The 24,197-nt window shown below is 37.9% G+C and overlaps 1 protein-coding gene across 14 annotated transcripts in view; it reads right to left on the bottom strand.

Moving 5' to 3' along the window:
- Positions 1–24,197, bottom strand: part of NEK1 (NIMA related kinase 1) — a 326,908-nt gene that overhangs the window by 246,330 nt on the left and 56,381 nt on the right. For 13 of the 14 annotated variants that reach the window (XM_064585281.1, XM_064585280.1, XM_064585272.1 and 10 more), the window contains 4 exons: positions 8,024–8,083; positions 7,717–7,776; positions 7,578–7,625; positions 7,337–7,411 (listed from right to left, as the gene is read on the bottom strand). In XM_064585281.1, the coding sequence (XP_064441351.1) occupies positions 7,337–7,411; positions 7,578–7,625; positions 7,717–7,776; positions 8,024–8,083 (243 nt within the window). Of the gene's footprint in view, positions 1–610; positions 6,221–7,336; positions 7,412–7,577; positions 7,626–7,716; positions 7,777–8,023; positions 8,084–24,197 lie in introns of those variants that run through there. The other variant, XM_064585283.1, reaches the window with a different exon arrangement.

A 24,197-nucleotide genomic window follows, 5' to 3' on the forward strand; every position in this document is an offset into this window, starting at 1 on the left:
GTGCCTGAGTGCGGCAGAGCTCCCAGGAATCAGAGCAGGGAGGCCGGCTGCAAAGATGGAGCCAAGGAGTGGGCTCTCAGCTCTGGGTTGCCATAAACCATGATCCGCGACACAGGCCACTGCCCTTCCAGCAGGGACCCAACAAGCAGCAGATCCAGGGAGACTCCCCTTCCTCCCCCAGAAGGAGCACCGCAGGAGCACACCAGGGATCTGCTGGGTTTGGAGACTCCAAACGGGGTCATGTGCCAGAGATAGAAACACTCGGTCACAGACCAGGTGAGCACTGAGACCGGTCGGGGAGACCGGGGAGACGGGAGTGATTGACTGCTTTTCTCTGGGGACTCAATGAGGAGTGGGACCTCGAGCCCTTGGCTCCTCTGGGCTGGAGACCGGGAAGCCAGAGATAGAAACGCTCGGTCACAGACCAGGTGAGCACTGAGACCAGTCGGAGACCGGGGAGACAGGAGTGATTGACTGCTTTTCTCTGGGGGCTCAATGAGGAGCGGGACCCCGAGTCCTTGGCTCCTCCGGGCTGGAGACCGGGAAGCCACCATTTTCACTCTCGGCCTCCCAAGCAGTAAGGAAAGCTTTCAGGGAACAAAAGCTCCCGAGAGCAAACCCGAGCAGATTATTTAGCCTGGACCCCAGCAAGGGCTGGGCAATTCCGCCTCAGGCAAAGACATTTGAGAATCACTGTAACATGCCCCTCCGACAGAAGATAAGCAAGAACAGCCAGCCAAGACCAAGTTGACTGATCAATGAGAATGGCAGAACTTGAGCACTAGGGGAATACAGCACATAGAATTTGTGGCTTTTTTCCCCCTGATTCTTTAGTCCTTCAAAGTTAATTTTTTTAATTTTCTTTTTATTTTTTATTTTTGAATTTTTCTTTTTCCCTTTTTCAACCAACATCTTATCAAACCCTTTTTTTTTTTAAATTTTATTTATCTATTCTTTAGAGACAGAGAGAGAGAGGCAGAGGGAGAAGCAGGCTCCCAAGGAGCAGAGAGCCCAATGCGGGACTCGATCCCAGGACCCTGAGACCATGACCTGAGCCGAAGGCAGACGCTAAACCATCTGAGCCACCCAGGCGCCCCCTTATCAATCCCTTTTTTAAAAATCTTCTTTATTTTTCATTTTTAGAGTCATATTCTATCCCTTCATAGTAGTTAACCTTTTTAGTATATATATATGTATATTTTATATATATATATATTTTGTTTGTCATAACAAACTTCTTGTCAATTCCTTGTATAAAATCTTTTATAATTTTAAGCTTTACAGTCATATTCCATCCCTTCATCGTATTTACCCTTATTTTTGCACATATATAAGCTTTTCTTTTTTTAAAATTTTGGGAGGCAGTTTTTTCTAACAGACCAAATACGCCCAAAATCTAGCGTGTGGCACTGATCTATTCACCAGCCTGATCATATCTGATCATATTCTTTTTTGTTTTTTTTCTCTTTTTCTTTTTTTTTTTTCTTTTTTCCTTTGTTCCCTTTCTTTTCCTCTGGTTTCAGGTCTCTTCTGATTTATTTAGTGTCTATTTTTCTGGGGTTGTTTTTACCCTGTTAGCATGTTGTTCTCTCATTCATCTATTTGCCTCTGGACAAAATGAGAAGATGGAAAAAAATCACAACAAAAAGAACAAGAGGCAGTACCCACTGCCAGGGACCTAATCAATATGGACATTAGTAAGATGTCAGAACTAGAGCTCAGAATGATGATTTTAAAGATACTAGCTGGGCTTGAAAAAAGCATGGAAGATATTACAGAAACCCTTTCTGGAGAAATAAAAGAACTAAAGTCTAACCAAGTGGAAATCAAAAAGGCTATTAATGAGGTGCAATCAAAAATGGAGGCTCTAACTGCTAGGATAAATGAGGCAGAAGAGAGAATTAGTGACACAGAAGACCAAATGATGGAAAATAAAGAAGCTGAAAAAAAGGAGATAAACAACTACAGGATCACGAGGGCAGAATTTGAGAGATAAGTGATACCATAAGATGAAACAATATTAGAATACCTGGGATCCCAGAAGAAGAAGAAAGAGACAGAGGGACAGAAGGTATACTGGAGCAAATTATAGCAGAGAACTTCCCTAATTTGGGGAAGGAAACAGGCATCAAAATCCAGGAGGCACAGAGAACCCCCCTCAAAATCAATAAAAATAGGTCAACACCCCGACATCTAATAGTAAAACTTATGAGTCTCACAGACAAAGAGAAAATCCAGAAAGCAGCTCAGGACAAGAGATCTGTAACCTACAATGATAGAAACATTAGACTGGCAACAGACCTATCCACAGAGACCTGGAAGGCCAAAAAGGACTGGCATGATATATTCAGAGCACTAAATGAGAAAAATATGCAGCCAAGAATACTATATCCAGCTAGGCTGTCAGTGAAAATAGGAGAGATAAAAAGCTTCCAGGACAAACAACAACTAAAGGAATTTGCAAACACGAAACCAGCCCTACAAGAAATATTGAAAGGGGTCCTCTAAGCAAAGAGAGAGCCTAAAAGTAACATAGACCAGAAAGGAACACAGACAATATACAGTAACAGTCACCTTACAGGCAATACAATGGCACTAAATTCGTATCTTTCAATAGTTACCCTGAATGTAAATGGGTTAAATACCCCAATCAAAAGATACAGGCTATCAGACTGGATTAAAAAAAAACAAGACCCATCAATCTGCTGTCTGCAAGAGACTCATTTTAGACCCAAAGACACCTCCAGATTGAAAGTGAGGGGGTGGAAAACCATTTACCATGCTAATGGACACCAAAAGAAAGCTGGGGTGGCAATCCTTATATCAGACAAATTAGATTTTAAACCAAAGACTGTAATAAGAGATGAGGAAGGACACTATATCCTACTTAAAGGGTCTATCCAACAAGAAGATCTAACAATTGTAAATATCTATGCCCCTAACATGGGAGCAGCCACTTATATAAGCCAATTAATAACAAAAGTAAAGAAACACATGGACAACAATACAATAATAGTGGGGGACTTTAACACCGCTCTCACTGAAATGGACAGATCATCTAAGCAAAAGATCAACAAGGGAATAAAGACTTTAAATGACACACTGGACCAAATGGACTTCACAGATATATTCAGAACATTCCATCCCAAAGCAACAGAATACACATTCTTCTCTAGTGCCCATGGAACATTCTCCAGAATAGATCACATCCTAGGTCACAAATCAGGTCTCAACCAGTACCAAAAGATTGGGATCATTCCCTGCATATTTTCAGACCACAATGCTTTGAAACTAGAACTCAATCACAAGAGGAAGGTCGGAAAGAACTCAAGTACATGGGGGCTAAAGAGCATCCTACTAAAGAATGAATGGGTCAATCAGGAAATTAAAGAAGAATTAAAAAAATTCATGGAAACAAATGAAAATTTGTTTAAAAAAAAAGTAAGTGTGTAATGCTTCACAAGTCACAGTGAAAGAATTTCACTATCAAGAGGAAATCAATAACCTCAAATGCAGAGGTCAACAACACTGAAAATAAACTGTTATGACTAAAGTTGAGTGGTAGCATTTCAAAACCATTTTTGGGGGGGAAATGATGAGAACAGAAGCCAGAATACTGACAAGTAAAAGAAGAGCTTCCAAGTGATAACATCTTAAGGAAGAAATCTGGCTAAGAAAAGAGGCAAAGAAAAATGAAATCAAGTAAATTTCAGTGTACCCTCTGAGCTAAAATCCTTACATAGTAAGTTGCAGACAATATTATAAGAAAGCATGAGTTTAAAAAAAAAAACTCAAGATGAATACAGATAACTGATTAAAGATGTTTGAGAAGAGATGAAAGTTGTCAGAAATAGGGAAGATAACTAATTAGGCAGAAAACCCCATTAAAGGAATCCTCACACACATCTTCAAAATGTGCCTCCCAAGGCAAGATTCAGAATCAGAATTCAGATAAAAGGCAGTTGCATCTCCTATGAGACTGGCTACTCTCTGAGCTTAGCCTGGTGCTAATTTCACATTGATCTGAATTTGAGTTGTCTAATGTGTTTCTCTTTAGCAAAAATGAAGGTATGCTAACATCTCTGAAGATGGCTATACTGAAAATAATGCTGAAAATACTGTACTAGAACACTGAAGCAATATGATCTTTCAAAAATCACCTTTTTCACCAATTATAAGCACAGCTGGAGAAGTTTTGACAAATATATACACTTGTATAACTACTACTACAATCAAAAGCATATCCATCACCCCAAAAAGTTCCCTCGTGTTACTTTGCAGTCAACATCCCCTCATTCCAACAATCACTGATCTGCTCTCTGTCATAGACTGGACTGCCTTTTCTGTAATTTCATATAAATGAAATCATACAAAACATACTCTTATGTCTGGCTTCTTTAACTCAGTATGTTTTTGATTGATCCATGTTGTTGCATGTATTAACAGGCTATTCCTTTTTATCACTGAGTAGTATTCCCATATATTTTCAAACAACAGATAAGCTTCTTACATATTATGATTACCGTATGATCCAACTATGTGGAACATTTCATAATTTAAAACACAACACACATTCATAATTCATAAAAGACACATCAGAAATAAAGCAGTAAGTCCCAGATTCTGCAAATAGTAAATAACCAAAGACAGTTGGTAATTTATACTGTGAATAATGCCTTATTAGAGGTTTATAATAATGGTACTAATTTTGAAATCTTTCCCTTAATGTTTAGTTTCTGTTTAATCTTTAGTTAGGGGATGTCCTTAATTTGGTCGACATTATACTGAGGCTCCAGGCCCCTATCAACTGTACAGAAATCAAACAACCTAAAAGTTAAATATTTCAAACCCCATGGGAAATAAGTACAGAAACTAACATAGAATTTGCTTTAAGTCACGGGAAATAGTTTTATTAATACTCAATGAAAGCATTATAGAAATTTATAAAATGAAGCAAAAATCTATTAAGCACACACTATGTAATTCTGTTGAAAAACTGTCTCAGTTATCAAACAACATTGATTGAACTAGACTTTAGGATTAAGTATAGCTTTAGACACCATAGGAAAAAAAAAACATTTTATTGCATAGAAGACATACGCAAAAAAAGAAGAAAAAATAATCAGATTCTCAACACTAACCATGTACTTGATATAAAATGCTTGACAAGATCTGAGGGCCTAGTTTTACTTTCCAATCGGATAAGATATGGAATTAGTTACTTTTATTTTTGAAGATTTTATTTAGTTGACAGAGAGAGAGAGACAGTGAGAGAGGGAACACAAGCAGTTAGGAGTGGGAGAGGGAGAAGCAGGCTCCCAGCTGAACAGGGAGCCCAATGAGGGACTTGATCCCAGGATTCTGGGATAATGACCTGGGCCGAAGGCAGATGCTTAATGGGATCATGGCCTGGGCTGAAGGCAAATGCTTAATGAATGAGCCACCCAGGCACCCTGGAATTACTTATTTTAGAATGGGCCAAATTTTGAGTCATTCCTTGTCATTCAGGAGGTAGTGAGCTCTACTTTCAAGTAAAGTAGATAGTACAGCACAAAAAAGGTAAAGTATAATTTTAAAGATAAATTTATATTATTAAAAACAGTATAATATATTAATACAGAATTAGAAAAAGTGACTTCTACTGAATTATTAATATGTAATATGAAAAATGTGAAAGCCAGGACAGAACACACATATCTTTTATATAAAACAAACTTTTATTCAAATCATAACTTTTGGGGAAAAGAAGTAAAAAAGGTAATCAAGTCAATTTGACAAATCTATTCAATACCTAAATACCAAGTTTAAGAGCTTGGGTCAAGGGAATTCACAATTTAAAGACATGCTGACTAAAAGTTGATTGGATAACATACATTAAAATTATAATACAGAGGAATATAAGTATATTCATTTCTTTATTGCTGTGTAACAAATTACCACAAACTTAGTAGCTTAAGGCAATATCCATTTATTATCTCACTGTTTCCCTGGCTCAGGAGTCTGGATGTGGTTAGCTGGGTCTCCTGGTCGGGATCTCACCACGCAGCAATGAAGGCATCAGCGAGAACTGCAATTCTCATCTGAGGCTCAGGATCCTCTTTCAAGTTCACTGGATCCTGGCAGAATTCATTTCCTTGTGGCCATAATGCTAAGGTCACCACTTTCTTGCTAGTTGTTGGCCAAAGGGGACTATCAACTTCTAAAGGCCACCTATACTTCCCTGCAACATGAATGTTTGCTTTTTTTTCAGGCCAGGAGAAGCATGTCTCTCAGACTTTCTTCTCCCCTTCCAGTCTGCTATGAGGAGTCTCATCAAATATCAACAGTAATCACAGGAGTGACTATCCCATCACCACTTACCATGTAACAAAACGTAATCAAGAGAGCTACAATACCACCCTATTCATAGGGTTCCACCAAGGGGAGGGAATACAAGGTATCTATACCAGGAATCAGAAATTTGGGGGACCATCTTAGAATTCAGCCTACCACAGATATGTAAAGGATGCTACAAGAGCAGAAGAGGAAATATAAGATTCAGATAAGCAGAACAAAGAAAGAAACAGGAAGTTAAACCTATGAGTACTTGCTAGTCACACTCCAGGTATTGTTCTTGAAATTTTTTTTCCTTTCCTTTTCTTTCTTTCTTTTTTTAAATGAAGAAATTACGGCTCAGAAAACAAGTAACTTGCCCAAGGTTAAAGAGTCTAGATCTACCCAAAAGAAATATCAATTAATATATCTAGATAAATGATTACCTAGGTAATCTGCTATCCAGGTAAATCATTGGATGTGGGATTGACAGTGAAGGGAGGGGTGCCATCAAGTAAAGAGAAACACTGTGCAAAGACAAAGAAATTAGGCAGGCTACACACAGTAAGAAAATTACCAGTATGGTCTTTAGTTCAGCCTCACTTGAGCCTATAGCGTGTGGTAGGGAATGGATGGAGATGAGCTTAGAGAGATAGGCAGGGGCCAGACGAACAAGGATCTTAAGAAAACTTAATCTTTAAGGCTAGATGAAGCAATAGAAGGATTTTCGGCAGAGGTGTGACAAATTTTATTTGATTTTAAAAAGATTCTTCTGGAAGGAATGGCATATCATAGCCTTCACATCAAACTTCTTAAACAATTTAACAGTGTCAGATATTAGTTATCAATACAAATTAGATATCAAATACATGTAGGAAAACTAAGAATTTGTAATAGATGAAGAATTCTAGGTAAAAAGTTAATACCTCCCCCCTCCTAAAGCCAGTTATATACATTTCAAAGAGCAAGGTGAAACTGGATAAAAAAACCACAACAGTGTAACCACATGGGTAGCAATGCCTACCTTTACTTCACCACTTCCACCAGTATTTAGCACGTTTCTCCATCCTTGTTCCCTGGCCCTATTTATTCTCTCCAACTTTTGGGGAAAAGAAACAAACAAAACACAATTCAAGTATTTAATATAAAATACATGAAATACATTTACTAACACAATGGAAATCAGTGTATGCCTTTAGAGAAAAAAAAGTATGTGTGTGGGGAGGGGGTAGGATGTACCGTGGAAAAATGGATTATCCTCTTACCCTTTCCTTTTCATGTCTTTTCATCTGCTCGGCCTTCATTAAACTAATCTGTAACAATTTTAAAGACAAACTTCTTAGAACTCTTGAAACTATTATCGTCTACAACTTGGCAAGGGTAGAAAAAAAGCAAAAAAACTACCTGATCCTTTTGTTTCTTTTCTTTTTCAATAAATTCCAACCTTCTCCTTCTTGCTGCTTCCTTAAATAAAAAAGAACATTTTTATCAATAGTAATTCCTACTTTTTCTAGTTTCATAAGGAAATTTAGTATACCAATGGTAGAGGTAGGCCCAGGGAGATTAGGAAGGAAAAAAAAAGGATTAAGTTAAAGGTTTATTTGTTTGAAAGAAATAAGGAGGAAAGGTTTGGAGGTTTTATAAGATTTTGTTTCTTTTCTTAGAATTGTTTTTGCAAAGCTTTAAAATAAGCAGACAGATGTCTTTATACCTCAAACATTTTCCTCCTTTCTTCTCCAGGATTCACTTTCTTCACTGGGATTTGATGGGCCTGGACAAAAAGTAAAACTACAAATTAGATAAGAATTTTGAGGTATTTGAACAATTCAAATTTGTGGAAATTTAAAATAAGAAAAAGGTGAAGCCAAATACTGCCATGACTCTGTTTCAAAATATATTATCCCTACCATAATACAATAATAGTAAGGAACTTTTAACACCTACTTACATCAATGGATAGATCATCCAGACAGAAAATCAAGAAGGAAACAGCTTTGAAAATCACACTAGACCAGATGTACCTAACAGATACATACAGAACACTCCATCCAAAAACCTCAGAATACACATTCAAGTGCACATGCAACATTCTCCAGAATGTTAGGCCACCAAACAAGTTTCAATAAATTCAAAAAGATTAAAACCATATCATGCATCCTTTCCAACCACAATGGTATGATTTTAGAAGTCAATCACAAGAAAAACTGGAAAGAACACAAATACAAGGAGCTAAATAATAAGCTACTAAACAATGAATGGGTCAACCAAGAATTCAAAGAGAAATTAAAAAAAAATACATGTAAACAAATGAAAATGAAAACACAACAGTCCAAAATCTTTGGGATAAAGCAAAAGCTGTTCTAAAAGGGAAGTTTATAGCAATACAGTCCTACCTCAAGAAACAAGAAAAATCTCAAATACAAAACCTAACCCTATACCTAAAGGAGCTAGAAAAAGAACAAGGTCCAAAGCCAGGAAATAATAAAAACTAGAGCAGGAAAAAATAAACAAACAAAAGATATATATATAAAATCCCTAAAAATAAAAGAATGACTGTAGTGTTCAATATGGTGTTAAACAAAAAGGAACCTTAGATTCAAAGAAACTGTGGAAAAGGGTTCTTCCCCAATCACTAAGTTCTGTCCTTGGATACAGATATTAATTTTCAGTTTTCTAATTTGAAAACAATGTCATTTAGAAAGCCCAATATTAGAGATAAATTTTTAAAAAGTAGTTATATATGTTCACTATATAAAATTCAAACAATAGTAAGAAGTTAGTCTACTTCACTCTACTTCTAGAGGTACCCACTGTCAATATTTTCATGAGTATCCTTCCAAGACACACTTAAATATATACACACATATATACATACATAGAATTTTAGCTTTTTATGCTTCTTACATAAATGTAATAAAAATGTGTTATTAGATGGAAAAATGTTTTTTACTATTAACAATGTTCCTTGACATTTCCACATTGTAGTAAGCAAATTAACAATGGCAATATTCCATACAATGGATATAATTAATTAATTTTAGCATTCCTCTAGGGATGGATAACTAGGTGGTTCCACTTTTTTCCTACTCTATATGCTTTAAGGCACTTCCTTGTACATACATCTTTGTGCCATATGCCAGCCTTTCAGAAGGGCAATTTTTCTAGACATGAAAGTACATGTCTAACACAACTTAAAATGTTGAGAAAAACTGCCCTCCCAAGAGTCTGCACCAATACTCCCACCAAAGAGCTCTTTTACTCACAGTCTCACAAATACTATCAATCTATCTTGAATTTCTGTTTTTTACAAAGGCTAAGAATATCTCCCAGTATAGAGACATTAACATTTCTCCTTTTATATACCAATTGTTCATCTAATTGTGGGGTTGTTCAATTTTAGGAGCTCTTTGCATATTGCAGAAAATAAGACTATTACAGATGCTACAAATATTTTCCCCATTCTTCTAGTTGCTGTTTGTTTTATCTTTCACCGCACAGAAGTCTGTAATTTATGTATAGTTAAATCTGCCAATCATTTCCTTTGTGATACCTGAATATATTGTTTTGCTAAGGAAGAAATTTTAACCTAGATATTATATTTTGTTTCTGCCGCTTAGTTTCATTTTTAGATTTAGATCTTTAATTTATATTTAGATTTTTAAATGTTTGTAGACTTTTATTTTTAGACCGATCTAAAATAAATTTTTATTCGTAATGAGCTGGGAATCTAAGTTTTTTCTAGGATTTCAAGGCAATTCAGTTATCCCCTAACAATTTATTGTCTGATACATCTTTTTTCCCACCGGTTTAAAATGCCTCATATATCATATAATAAATTCACACACTCATCTGGGTCAGTTTCTAGAATTCTCTATTCTATTCCACATAACCATCTCTTTTCCTTTTTTTTTTTTTTTAAACTGGGATATAAAGTCACCTACAGGAAAGTAGATAAAAGATCTACTTTGAGGTTAGCAAAAATAAAGGAAATACCCATGTAGCTACAACTGAAGTCAAACCAACACCCAGAATCCCTCCAAGTGCCCTTCCACAAATTCTACCTATACCACAGAGGTAACCACCATCCTGACTTTTTTTTTTTTTTAAGATTTTTATTTATTTATTTGACAGAGAGAGACACAGCGAGAGAGGGGACACAAGCAGAGGGAGTGGGAGAGGGAGAAGCAGGCCTCCCGCTGAGCAGGGAGCCCGATGCGGGGCTCGATCTCAGGACCCTGGGATCATGACCTGAGCGGAAGGCAGATGCTTAACGACTGAGCCATCCAGGTGCCCCCATCCTGACTTTTTCACTACCATCTTGCTTTTCTTTATTGTTTTGCAACTTACATATGCCTTCCTAAACAATATAGCTTAATATTTTTCTGATTCTGAGTTTTATATGAGTGGAATTATACAACACGTATTCTTCCGTATCTTGCTTCTGTTGATTAATACTGTTTTGGTGATTTATCTATGTTATTGTTTCTATCTACATTTTTTTTTCACTCATAGACACTATTCCATTGACCTTGGTTCCTTAATCAGTTATCTTATACCTTTCTCACTAAGTCTATTCTAAAGAATTTCAACGAGTTTGTCACTATTCCTTTCCATTTCATTTTGTAACTGATTATACATTTTTGCATGTGGAATTTGTGTCAGGCTACTTTACTGAATTCATTAATAGTTTTCTGCTGCTTCACAACAATTTTCTAGGTAAGTAAATATATCATCTGTAAATAATGTCTATGTTTTCTCTACTCTACCAATACTTATGGTTCATATTTCTGTTTTTAATTGCATTGGATAGGACTTCTGGCCTAATATTAAAAAAAAAAAAAGCAATCAAGCAATCATAGCAAATATCTTTGTCTTGTTCCTGACTTTAATGGTAATGTTTCCAATTGTTCATCCTTATATACAATCCTTGACATAAGTTTCAGGTATATATAACTGTATCAAATTAAGAACTTTCCCTTCTATTTCTTGAATCAAAGAAGTTCTTGGTTTGTTGGGTTTTTTTTTTAACTACTTGGAGGTATGATTGACATACAGAAAGTTATACATATTTAATGTATACAACCAAAGAAGTTTTTAAAGCAAAAATCGGTGAGGGTACCTGGCTGCCTCAGTTGATAGAGCATGAAACTCTTGATCTTGTGGTTATAAGTAAGTTCCAGCCCCAAACTTCCTCTAGTTGGAGCTTACCAGGAAGTGGTGTTGGAAAAGATATGTGATCAGAAGTTAAAACATTCTGTATTATAAAATTAACCCTTTTTAAAAAGTTACGTGTTTCAGGTCCAATTTTAAACAAGTATGAGAGAGCTTTAGGACGAAAGAGGTGGAAGGAGATAGGGACTGCTAAAGGCCTTAAGGAAAAACTAGTATGACCTCTTTTTAGAGATAAGTAAACTATAACCCAGACAGATGAGGTTAAACTAATTATTCCTGGAGCAGGATGAAATCTGAAAAGCTCACCAGGTCTTAGCAATTAAAAAAAAAAAAGTCATTAAAAAAATAAATATATAAAACAAAAATTAGTTTAAATTTTACTGAACTTTTGGTATCTACTGAGATAATTTATATATGGTTTTCTCTTCTAATCCGCAATGCAGTGAAATTATAGTAATCATTTTTCTACTATTGAACCATCCCCTGTATTCCTGAAATGAATCCTATTTGATAATTATTATTCTTTTGATAAGCTGCTTGATTTTTTTTTTAAAAATAGTTTTTAAGGATTTCTATATGTATGTTCATAAGAATAACTGACACATGGTCTTCTTCTCATTTTTATCCTTTGCTAATACTCAAATTTTGTAATCAAGGTAAAGCCTAATGTATGATCAAATCTTTAAACAATTCAAAATATAATCTTATATACCAAAAAAGACAAAAAGTATTTACAGGAAACTCTTCTCTATCATGTACCAGTTTTTACATTTTTTCAACTACCTTAGGAAAAAAAATGAATATAAAGAGAACACTGTACAAAACTATTTACCTTTGTTGAGTTTCAATACAAAGAAAAGCAGATGTTACTTTAAAATATTACTTCAATGATCATTTACATTATTATCAAAATAATTCAGCATTTTATTAAGTCATTAAAAAGGTCTTTGGCAACAATTCCGTTTCAATAGCAGCTGTCTTTTAGCAAAAGTCAATGTTATTACTTTTATATACCACTCATTGCATCAGTTTTCTAAATTTTATAAAATGATCCAAAGAAGCACTAAAATTCTAAAAGGCAACTCAGAATAAATCAAATAAGTGACCCTCAATTAATATGAAGTTAATAAAATAAAAAAAGAACTAGAAAGACACACAAAAGTTTATTTATACTAAAAGAATTCCGAAGATCTTTGAAGTTTCTTCTTCAGAAAGCAACATGATATATAATTTAAACATAATTTCCTCCTTACAAAATGTAACTTATTTTAATGAATACATTACTTAATATGAGCACAATAAAATAATGCTATTTAGAATATGTAACACTACCCCTATGTGTTGATAAACTGATAAAATGAAAATGATTCTTTTTATAATGTACTTTGCCAATTTAATTCATGATCATCAAAACCAAATCCATTTTAATTTTTTTAATTAATTTTTTTAAAAGATTTTATTTATTTATTTTTGCAAGAGAGAGAGCGAGCAAGAGAGTGAGCATGAGCGGGGAGGAGGGTCAGAAGGAGAAGCAGACTCCCCACTGAGCAGGGAGCCCGATGCAGGACTAGATCCCAGAACCCTGGGATCATGACCTGAGCCGAAGGCAGACACTTAACCGACTGAGCCACCCAGGTGCCCTTAATTTTTTTCTTAAAGTAAGCTCTATGCCCAAGGTGGGGTGTGAACTCACAACCCTGAGATAAAAGAGTCGTATGTTCACATACTGACTGAGCTAGCCAGGTCGCATACTGACTGAGCTAGCCAGGTACCCCTAAACCAAATCCATTTTATTGATACAGTATAAGTTAGCTTAAAGCTGCACAAAGTGGTAAATGGTACTAAATCTCACATCATAAGTAACCCAGGAGCCTACTACCTGAGAAGACCCAAGTAGTAGGTTCCCAGAACCATCCCACCCCCTCACTACATTATTAGTTCCTAACTCCTAATTTCTAACTTTGATTATTTTAATTCAACTCTCACTTAAATTAACCAATATCTTACCACTTAACTGCAGAAATGGCACTAGGGTCAATGAAATGACAAAAATATTGAAATATTTAAAGAACAGTAACTCTCTAATTTTTTCTAAAAGTAACCAAGAGTAAGAAATAAATATGTATCACATCCAGACCCAGTAAAGATGCATACTCTGTGTAGCTGGTTCTCTTACTCTCCATCTATTACTAAAAGAAGTCTCTGTTCTTTATCCACTAAAAAGATTTTTGCATCACAAATAGAGACCCCGAATTTTAAAATAGTCAAGGGAGAGAGCTGGGGCCACTGTTACTGACATGTAAGAAAAAAATAGAGATAATGTTCTTCATAGTATTACAAAGTTAATATTTCAAAGTATGTGATGAATATAAAATTTAAAGCAGTGGGTAATGTTACACAGAAGCTTTGTAAAAATACACACTCCTTCCATACAAAGGAATATTGTTTGGCAATAAAGAGGAATGAAGTAGTGATACATGTTACAACATGGTACATGTTATAACCTTGAAAACACTGTGCTAAGTAAAAGGACCCAGTCACAAAAAGACCATATATTGTATGATCCCATTTACATGAAATGTACAGAATAAGAAAATCTACACAGAGACAAAGGTAGGTTAGCAGTTGCCTACGGCAATGGGGGTAGGGGAAGAATGGGAAGTGAAAGCAAATGGGAAAAGGATATTTTTGGAGGTGATGAAAATGTTCTAAAAATGATTGTGGTGATGGTTACACAACTCTGTGAACTCACTAAAAGCCATTTAATTCCAAACTTTGGATGGATGTGAAATAAATCTCAATAAAGCTATTTTTAAATATATATATCCCCAAGAGTTGCAGAATCATAATTTCTGGACAGAGAGCCCTACATTCTATATTTTGAAAGGTCCCACAGCTTAACTCTTACCAGGTCTCAAAATCTTTGAACTGCAACATCAATTTAAAAATATTAACACAAGTAACACAGATCTCACTTCAAACAAACAGCTTTTAAACAGATTACCCAATAGGGAGCAGTAAGAAGAGTATGTTTAACTAAGGCACCTACATACTCTTAGGTAAGTTAAATGAAGACACCAATTATATTCATCTTTTGATGCTCCACTGCCACATAAACAAGATACTCAAATACTTGTTTTTTGTTTTTTTTTAACTCAAATATTTGTGAAATAAAAATAACAAGCTGTTTCTTTGAGATCACACAAGTATTTTCAACTGTATCTACCCAAAGAGAAAAATATGGTAACATAAAACACTGCATTAAGAAAAATGTTTTGTTTTGTGTTTTTTAAAAATCAGAACCAAAATACTAAATTCTATTCATAGAGCTCCCTCTGCTGGCATAAGAACAGAATCTGTTAAAAAAATACACGGGGCGCCTGGGTGGCTCGGGTCATGATCCCTGGGTTCTGGGATCGAGCCCCACATTGGTCTCCCTTCTCGGCAGGAGGACTGCTTCTCCCTTTCCCACTCCCTCTGCTTGTGTTCCTTCTCTCACTGTCTCTCTGTCAATTAAATAAATAAAATCTTTAAAAAAAAAAAAACTATAGGGCACCTGGGTGGCTCAGTTGGTTAGGCGACTGCCTTCGGCTCAGGTCATGATCCCAGGGTCCTGGGATCGAGTCCCGCATCGGGCTCCCTGCTCTGCGGGGAGCCTGCTTCTCCCTTTCCCACTCCCCCTGCTTGTGTTCCCTCTCTCGCTGTGTCTCTCTCTGTCAAATAAATAAATAAAATCTTTAAAAAAAATTTAAAAAAAAAACAAACTATAGGAACTGAAGCAAAGAAAGTTTCTATGACATGCAAATAATTTTTGATATGCTGAGTAGTAAAAACTTAGTATGTTACTAGCTTAAATTTTTCCAATTAAAAAGTGACAAAACAGGGGCCCCTGGGTGGCTCAGTTGGTTAAGCCTCTGCCTTCAGCTCAGGTCATGATCCCAGGGTCCTGGAATTAAGCCCCACATTGGGCTCCCTGCTCAGCAGGGAGACTGCTTCTCCCTCTCCCATTCCCTCTGCTTGTGCTCTCTCTCTCTAATAAATAAATAAAATCTTAAAAAACAAAAAAATGTGACAAGACAATATCATTAAGTGGTTATGGTTTTTCTTATAAACTTCTCATTTTCAAGCTTTCACCTCCTTCATGAACACACCAACTTTACACCTATTTATGGGAGCAATTTCTCCCAGAGAAGAACTGAAGGCTAACTGACCAGCTTCTGTATAACAAAAGATAGAACAAGAGAGACAAAGACATGGTAAAAAAGGGAACCCCCAGCTCCAATGTTGAGAACTGCAGTGGGAAGGGATAGTACTGAGGGACTGGGAGCAAAGAGGTCTGCCCTGGAACACAGAAAAAAAGCCAGTTTAAAAGAACAACTAGTATATAAAAGATCTGGCCCTAGAACTCCGTCAAACAACAGAGGAGCAAATATAACTCCGTCTAGGTACAAGTGGTGGGAGATTGCCATGGTTTACACTCCCCCTCCATCACGAAAGCACAGACCAGATTAAGGTACAAACACCAAAGGTGGCCTACCCACCTCATCATGCTCTGGGTCCCTACCCCACAGCAGCCCCAGAGGTTCTGGAGCTTTAAAAGAGCAACCAGCATATAAAAGGGCCAGCTCTAAACTCTACCAAGGGGCAGAGAGAGCTGCTAGCACTCTCCTGGGCCAAGTCAGAGGGGCTACTGAGCAACATAGTTTACACCCCTCCTCCACCTTCGTAATGGGAGCAGGGTCCTGGTACCCTAACTGGCCTGCTGCTTCAGTGGGCCCTGGGCTCTAACCCATACCGGATCCAGCCATCAAGGCAGCCAGAGGGCAGTGCACACGACACCCCTGGTCAGAACTTACTACAGCTCCAGCTTTTGTGCCAAAGTGACATGGGTGTGCAAAAGCACCCCAGAACACACAGGCCCAGACCACTATGGCTTCAGACAGCTTACTAGGGTACCTCTGGTGCATGGTGCTATAGGACCTCCCAGCTGATGCCTGCTTCAGCTCCAGCTGCATGCCAGGGTGCTCCCTGCACAAAGGCCCCAAAACACCCCACCTGTACTGGCCTCAGCTCTGGTCACCTTGTCAAGGCACCCTCTATGCAGAGTCCTAAAACACCCCAATCTATACCTAGTTCAGTTTCACCAATCTAATGTGCCCTCTGCAATGTAGAACCATGGGACCTTCTGTGTTACACTCAGTGTGTTGTCTGCTTCAGCCGTCCTGACAGGGTATCCTCTGCATGTAGGGTCCCCAGACACTCCCTCCCAGGCCTGCACCCAGTTTAGTTTTAGCTGTCCTGCCAGGGTGCCCACTGCACTGAGAATCCTAGGATCCATTGCTTGGACCTGTTTCAGCTTCAGCTGTCCTGCTAGGGCACCCCCTGCACAGATAGCAACAGGACCACTCTGGCCCACATGATCCCAACAAGGCAGCACCAGTACAGAATGCCCTGTGACCTCCAGGCCACATCAGCCACAGCTCCAGCCAGCCACAAGTCATCAAACACACACTATCTACATAAGGGACAAACATATTCAAGACCATTCCTTCAAGTTAAGGAAAAATCAGTTACACATACTCCATAGAAACAAACATGGAAAGGCAAGCAAAATAGGGAGACAGAAGAATATGTTCCAAAAGGCCACTCCTTCAAGACTGGGAGAGGTACTCTGACCCAAAACATAGAAACAAATAGAGAAAGCAAAATGAGGAAACAGAGAAATATGTTCCAAACAAAAGAATAAGACAAAAATCTCAGTAAAAGACCTAAATAATATGGAGGTAAGTAATCTACCTGATAAAGAATTCAAAGTAATGGTCATAAAGATGCTCACTGAACTCAGGAGAAGAATGGGTGAACACAGTGAGAACTTTGACAAACAGAAAGGAAACATAAGAAAATACCAAACAAAAGTCAGAGCCAAAGAATATAAAAACTGAACGAGGGGTTCAACAGCAGACAGGATGAAGTACAAGTACAAATCAGTGAACTGGAAGATAAAACTCACCCAGAGCATCAAAAAGAAAAAAGTGGGGCGCCTGGGTGGCTAAGTCGGTTAAGCAGCTACCTTCGGCTCAGGTCATGATCCCAGGGTCCTGGGATCAAGCCCCGCATTGGGCTCCCTGCTCAGTGGGGAGCCTGCTTCTCCCTCTCCCTCTGCCTGCCTCTCTGCCTACTTGTTCTCTTTCTACCTGTCAAATAAATAAAAATCTTTAAAAAAAAAAATTAAAAATATAAAAATAACTTAAGGGACCTCTGGGACAGCAACAAGTGGAATAACATTTGCATTATATGAGTACCAGAAGGAAGAGAAAGAGAAAGGGGCAGAAAATTTAATTGAAGAAATAATGGCTGAAAACTTCCCAAACCTAGGGAAGAAAATGAAATCCACGTCCAGGGAGCCCAGAGAATTCCAAATAAAATGAACCAAAAGAAAGCTACACCAACACACATTATAATTAAAATGTCAAAAATAAAGAAATGATCTTAAAAACACCAAGAAAAAAGGAAACTGTTACATACAAGAGAAATCCCAGAAGGCTATCATTCGATTTCTCAGCAGGAAGTTTGTAAGCCAGAATGGAGTGGCATAACATATTCAAAGTGCTAAAAGGCAAAAAGCTAACAACCTAGAAAACTCTACCTGGTAAGATTATCATTCAGATTTGAAGAAAAGATAAAGAGCTTTCTGGACAAACAAGATAAAGGAGGTTATCACCACTAGACCAGCCTTACAAGAAATGTTAAAGGGACTTCTTAAAGTTGAAATGGCAATAATTAAAAACAAGAAAACATACAAAAGTAAAAATCTCACTGGAAATGGTAAAAACTGGATTAATCACTTATAAAGATACAAATTTAAAAGAAAAAAGTAAAATTAAAACTACAATGATTAGTTAAGGGATACATAAAACAAAAAGATATAAAGAGTGACATCAAAAATGTAACATGTGGAGGGGGGAAATGTAGTGTTTTAGAATCTGTTCAAATTTAAGTTGCTATCAACTTAAGCTCTCATACACATAAAATGATATATATGTGAACCTAACAATGTCACAATGCAAAAGTTTATAGTAAATGCACAAAAGAAAATGAGAAAAAATCTAGAGATGACATTAAAGAAAGTCATCAAACCACGAGGAAGAGAAAAAGAGAATAAAGAACAGAAAGGAACTATACAACAGCCAGAAAACAACTGACAAAATGAATAACTACGTATGTATAAAAAATTAAATGTAAATAGACTACATTCTCCAGTCAAAAGACACAGAGTGACTGAACGGATTTTTTAAAAAGACACACTGAGGAGGCGGCAAAGACGGCAGAGGAGTAGGGGACCCTATTCCAACCGGTCCCCTGAATTGAGCTGGGTATATACCAAACCACTTTGAACACCCACGAAATCAGCCTGAGATGTAAGAAGATCTATCTGGATCTCTACAAACAGAATATCGCAGGTGGTTGATTTTGAGGTATGAAGCTGGGAGCTGTGATTCTGTGGGCAGATACTGGAAGTAAACGGAAGGGGGAGGGAGCCTTCAGGATCCTGCACAGCCAGAGATAAAAGCCTCCCACGCTGAGGACTGGGCAGAGACTCAAAGACCTGTAGTGGTGGGGAAAGGACTTTCGGGCAGCCCCCCCACCCCCCGGACTGAAACCTGGAGCTACAGGGGACGCACAAGCAAACTGGTGGTGGCTGGCAGTTTTAGAAGCACAAAGGGCAGAGACGCGCCCCAACCCAGAAGCCACGACTGGGAGTGCTGCTGAGGGGCATACAACCCAGGATGCTGAGGTTTTAGCAGCACAGACAGAAATGGAGATAGTGTGGCCTGGAGAGCTCACTGAAGAACAGAATGCAATCTCTCTGCTCTGAGGCAGAGGTTTAGAAAGGGTCACTTCTGCTCTGACTCTCAGAAGAGACTCGGAAAGCCTCCAGGGAAAGCCGCCAGAGAACAAAAGCCCCAAAATACCAGTTTTCACTGAGCCCATCCTCCCCCACAGGGGGCAGGGCAACTCTGACCAAACAGGGTTGCCTGAAAAACAGCATGGCAGGCCCCTCCCCTAGAAGACAGGCTGGAAGAACAAGAGGCCGACAACCCTAAGGTCCCTAAAAAACAGGTGCATCTTGCTTGGGTCATGGTCAATAATTTGGACTCTGTACATTCTGTCAACCACCCCTCAAGAGAATGACTAAGAGGAGGAATGCTTTCAACAGGAAAGACTCAGAGACTGTGACTTCTGCCACAGAACAAATGGCTATGGATATAAGCAAGATGTCGGAAATTGACTTCAGGGTAACAGTTATGAAGACAATAGCTAGGATGGAGAAAACGATTAATGGCAACATAGAGTCTCTAAGGGCAGAAATGAGAGCTGATCCAGCAGAACTTAAAAATGCCATCAATGAGATCCAATCTAATCTAGATACTCTAACAGCTAGGGTAAACAAGGCAGAAGAACGAATTAGTGATCTAGAAGACAAACTGATAGAAAAGAAGGAACAAGAGGAGGCCTGGAACAAACAGCTTAAAATCCATGAAAACAGAATTAGAGAAATAAGTGACACCATGAAACGTTCCAATGGCAGAATTATTGGGATCCCTGAGGGGATGGAGAGAGAGAGAGGACTAGAAGATATATTTGAGCAAATCGTAGCTGAGAACTTCCCTAATCTGGGGAATGAAACAACCACTTGTGTCCTAGAGGCAGACAGAACCCCTCCCAAGATGAAGGAGAACAGACCAACGCCCAGCATGTAATAGTAAAACTTGCAAATCTTAAAAACAAGGAAACCATCTTAAGGGCAGTGAGGGGGAAGAGATTCCTTACCTACAGAGGGAGGAACATCAGAAGAACGTCAGACCTATCCACAGAGACCTGGCAAGCCAGAAAGGGCTGGCAAGACATATTCAGGATACTTATACAAGAAGAACATGCAGCCAAGAATACTTATCCGGCAAGGCAGTCATTTACAATGGATGGAGAGATACAGAGCTTCGAGGACCAGCAGAAACTGAAAGAATATGTGACCACTAAGCCGTGCAAGAAATATTACGGGGGGTTCTATAAAAGGAGAAAGACCCCAAGAGTGATATAGAACTGAAATTTACAGAGACAATCTATAGAAATAAGGACGTCACAGGCAACATGATGACAATAAAATCATATCTTTCAATAATCACTCTCAACGTGAATGGCCTAAATGCTCCCATAAAACAACACAGGGTTGCAGATTGGGTAAAAAGACAGGACCCATCCATATGCTGTCTACAAGAGACTCATTCTGAACCTAAAGATAAATTCAGACTGAAAGTGAAGAATAGAAAACCATCTTTAATGCCAAAGGACCTCAAAAGAAAGCTGGGGTAGCAACTCTTATATCAGACAAAGTAGATTTTAAGCTAAAGACTGTAGTTAGAGACACAGAAGGACACTATATCATTCTTAAAGGGTCCATCCAACAAGAAGATCTAGCAATTGTAAATATCTATGCCCCCAACATGGTAGCAGCGAACTACATAAGCCAACCGCAACCAAAATAAAGAGACATATTGATAATAATATGTTAATTGTAAGACACCTCAACACTCCACTCTCAGCAATAGATAGATCATCTAAGCAGAAAATCAACAAAGAAACAAGAGCTTTGAGGGCGCCTGTTGGTTAGGCGACTGCCTTTGGTTCAGATCATGATTCTGGAGTCCCAGGATTGAGTCCTGCATCGGGCTCCCTGCTCAGCAGGGAGTCTACTTCTCCCACTGACCCTCCCCCCTCTCATGTGCTCATTCTCATTCTCTCTCTCTCAAATAAATAAATAAAATCATAAAAAAAAAAAAGAAAAAAGAGCTTTGAATCACACACTGGACCAGATGGACCTCACAGATATATACAGAACATTCCACACTAAAACAAAAGAATACTCATTCTTCTCATACGCAGATGGAACTTTCTCCAGAACAGACCACATACTGGGTCACATCAGGTCTCAACTGATACCGAAAGACTGAGATTATTCCCTGCATATTCTCAGATCATAATGCTTTAAAACTGGAACTCAATCACAAGAAAAAATTTGGAAGAAATTCAAACACTTGGAAGCTAAAGACCACTCTGCTCAAGAATGTTTGGGTCAACCAGGAAATCAAAGAAGAACTTAACAATTCATGGAAACCAATGAGAACGAAAACACATCAGTCCAAAACCTATGGGATACTGCAAAGGCGGTCCTAAGGGGGAAATACATAGTCATCCAAGCCTCACTCAAAAAAATAGAGAAATCCCGAATTCACCAACTAACTTTACACCTGAAGAACTAGAGAAAAAAACAATAAATGATGCCTAAGCCACACATTAAAAGAGAGATAATTAAGATTAGAGCAGAGATCAATGAATTAGAAACCAGAAATAGAGCAGAGCAACGAAACTAGAAGCCGGTTCTTTGAAAGAATTAATAAGATCAATAAACCACTGGCCAGACTTATCCAAAAGAAAAGAGAAAGGACCCAAATTAATAAAATTATGAATGAGAGAGGAGAGATCACAACTAACACCAAGGAAATAGAAACAATTATTAGAAATTATCAACAACTATATACCAATACAATGAGCAACCTGGATGAAATGGATGCCTTCCTGGAAACCTATAAACTCCCAAGACTGAAACAGGAAGAAACTGACAACCTGAATAGACCAATAACCAGTTATGAGATTGAAGGAGTGATCAAAAACCTCCCAAAAAACAGAGTCCAAGGCCTGATGGATTCCCTGGGGAATTTTACCAAACATTCAAAGAAGAAATAATACCTATTCTCCTGAAGCTGTTTCAAAAAATAGAAACAGAAGGAAAGCTTCCAGACTTATTCTATGAGGTGAGCATTATCTTGATCCCCAAACCAGGCAAAGATCCCATCAAAAAGGAGAAATTCAGACCGATATCCATGATGAATATGGATGCCAAAATTCTCAACAAAATCCTAGCTAATAGGATCCAACAATACATTAAAAGCATCATCCACCACGACCAACTGGGATTTATCCCTGGGATGCAAGGGTGTTTCAACACTCACAAATCAGTGTGCTATAACACATTAATGAGAGGAGGGAGAAGAACCATATGGTCCTCTCAACTGATGCAGAAAAAGCATTTGACAAAATACAACATCCTTTCCTGATTAAAACTCTTCAGAGTATAGGAATAGAGGGAACATTCCTCAAGTTCATAAAATCCATCTATGAAAAACCCACAGCGAATATCTTTCTCAATGGGGAAAAACTGAGAGCCTTTCCCTTAAGAGCAGGAACACAACAAGGATGCCCACTCTTGCCACTACTGTTCAACATAGTACTAGAAGCCATAGCAAAAGCAATCAGACAACAAAAAGAAATAAAAGGTATTCAAATTGGCAAAGAAGTCAAACTCTCTCTCTTCACAGATGACATGATAATTTATGTGGAAAACCCAAAAAACCCCACCCCCAAATTACTAGAACTCATCCAGCAATTCAGTAATGGGGCAGGATACATAATCAATGCACAGAAATCAGTTGCTTTCTTAAACACTAACTATGCAACTGTAGAAAGAGAAATTAGAGAATCAATTCCATTTACAATAGCACCAAAAACCGTAAGATACCTCGGAATAAACCTAACCAAAGAGGTAAAGGATCTATACTCTAGGAACTACAGAACACTCATGAAAGAAATTGAAGAAGACACAAAAAGATGGAAAAACATTCCCTGCTCATGGATCAGAAGAATAAACATTGTGAAAATGTCTATGCTGCCCAGAGCAATCCTGATCAAAATTCCAATGACATTTTTCAAAGTGCTGGAACAAAGAATCCTAAAATTTGTATGGAATCAGAAAAGATCCTGAATTGCCAAGGAAATGTTGAAAAAGAAAAACAAAACTAGGGGCATCACGTTGCCGGATTTCAAGCTATATTACAAAGCTGTGATCATCAAGACAGCATGGTACTGGCACAAAAACAGATACATAGACCAATGGAACAGAATAGAGAACCCAGATATGGACCCTCAACTCTATGGTCAAATAATCTTCGACAAAGCAGGAAAAAATATGCAATTGAAAGAAGACAGTCTCTTCAATAAATGGTGCTGGGAAAATTGGACAGCTATATACAGAAGAATGAAACTGGACCATTCTCTTACACCGTACACAAAGATAAACTCAAAATGGATGGAAGACCTCGATGTGAGACAGGAATCCATCAAAATCCTAGAGAACATAGGCAGTAACCTCTTTGACATCAGCCACAGCAACTTCTTTCAAGACACATCTCCAAAGGCAAGGGAAACAAAAAATGAATTTTTGGGACTTCATCAAGATAAGCTTCTGCACAGCAAAGGAAACAGTCAACAAAACAAAGAGGCAACCCACAGAATGGGAGAAGATATTTGCAAATGACACTACAGACAAAGGGCTGATATCCAAGATCTATAAAGAACTTCTCAAACTCAACACCCAAAGAACAAATAATCCAGTCAAAAAATGGGCAGAAGACATGAACAGACACTTCTCAAAAGAAGACATACAAATGACTAACAGAAACATGAAAAAATGTTCATCATCATTAGCCATCAGGGAAAATTCAAATCAAAACCACACTGAGATACCACCTTACACCAGTTAGAATGGCAAAAATTAACAAGACAGGAAACAAGTGTTGGCGAAGATGTGGAGAAAGGGG

Source organism: Mirounga angustirostris, unplaced genomic scaffold (assembly GCF_029215605.1).
Source record: "Mirounga angustirostris isolate CCGP_5_RB_7025 unplaced genomic scaffold, mMirAng1.0.hap1 SCAF_2, whole genome shotgun sequence".
Classification (NCBI taxonomy): domain Eukaryota; kingdom Metazoa; phylum Chordata; class Mammalia; order Carnivora; family Phocidae; genus Mirounga; species Mirounga angustirostris.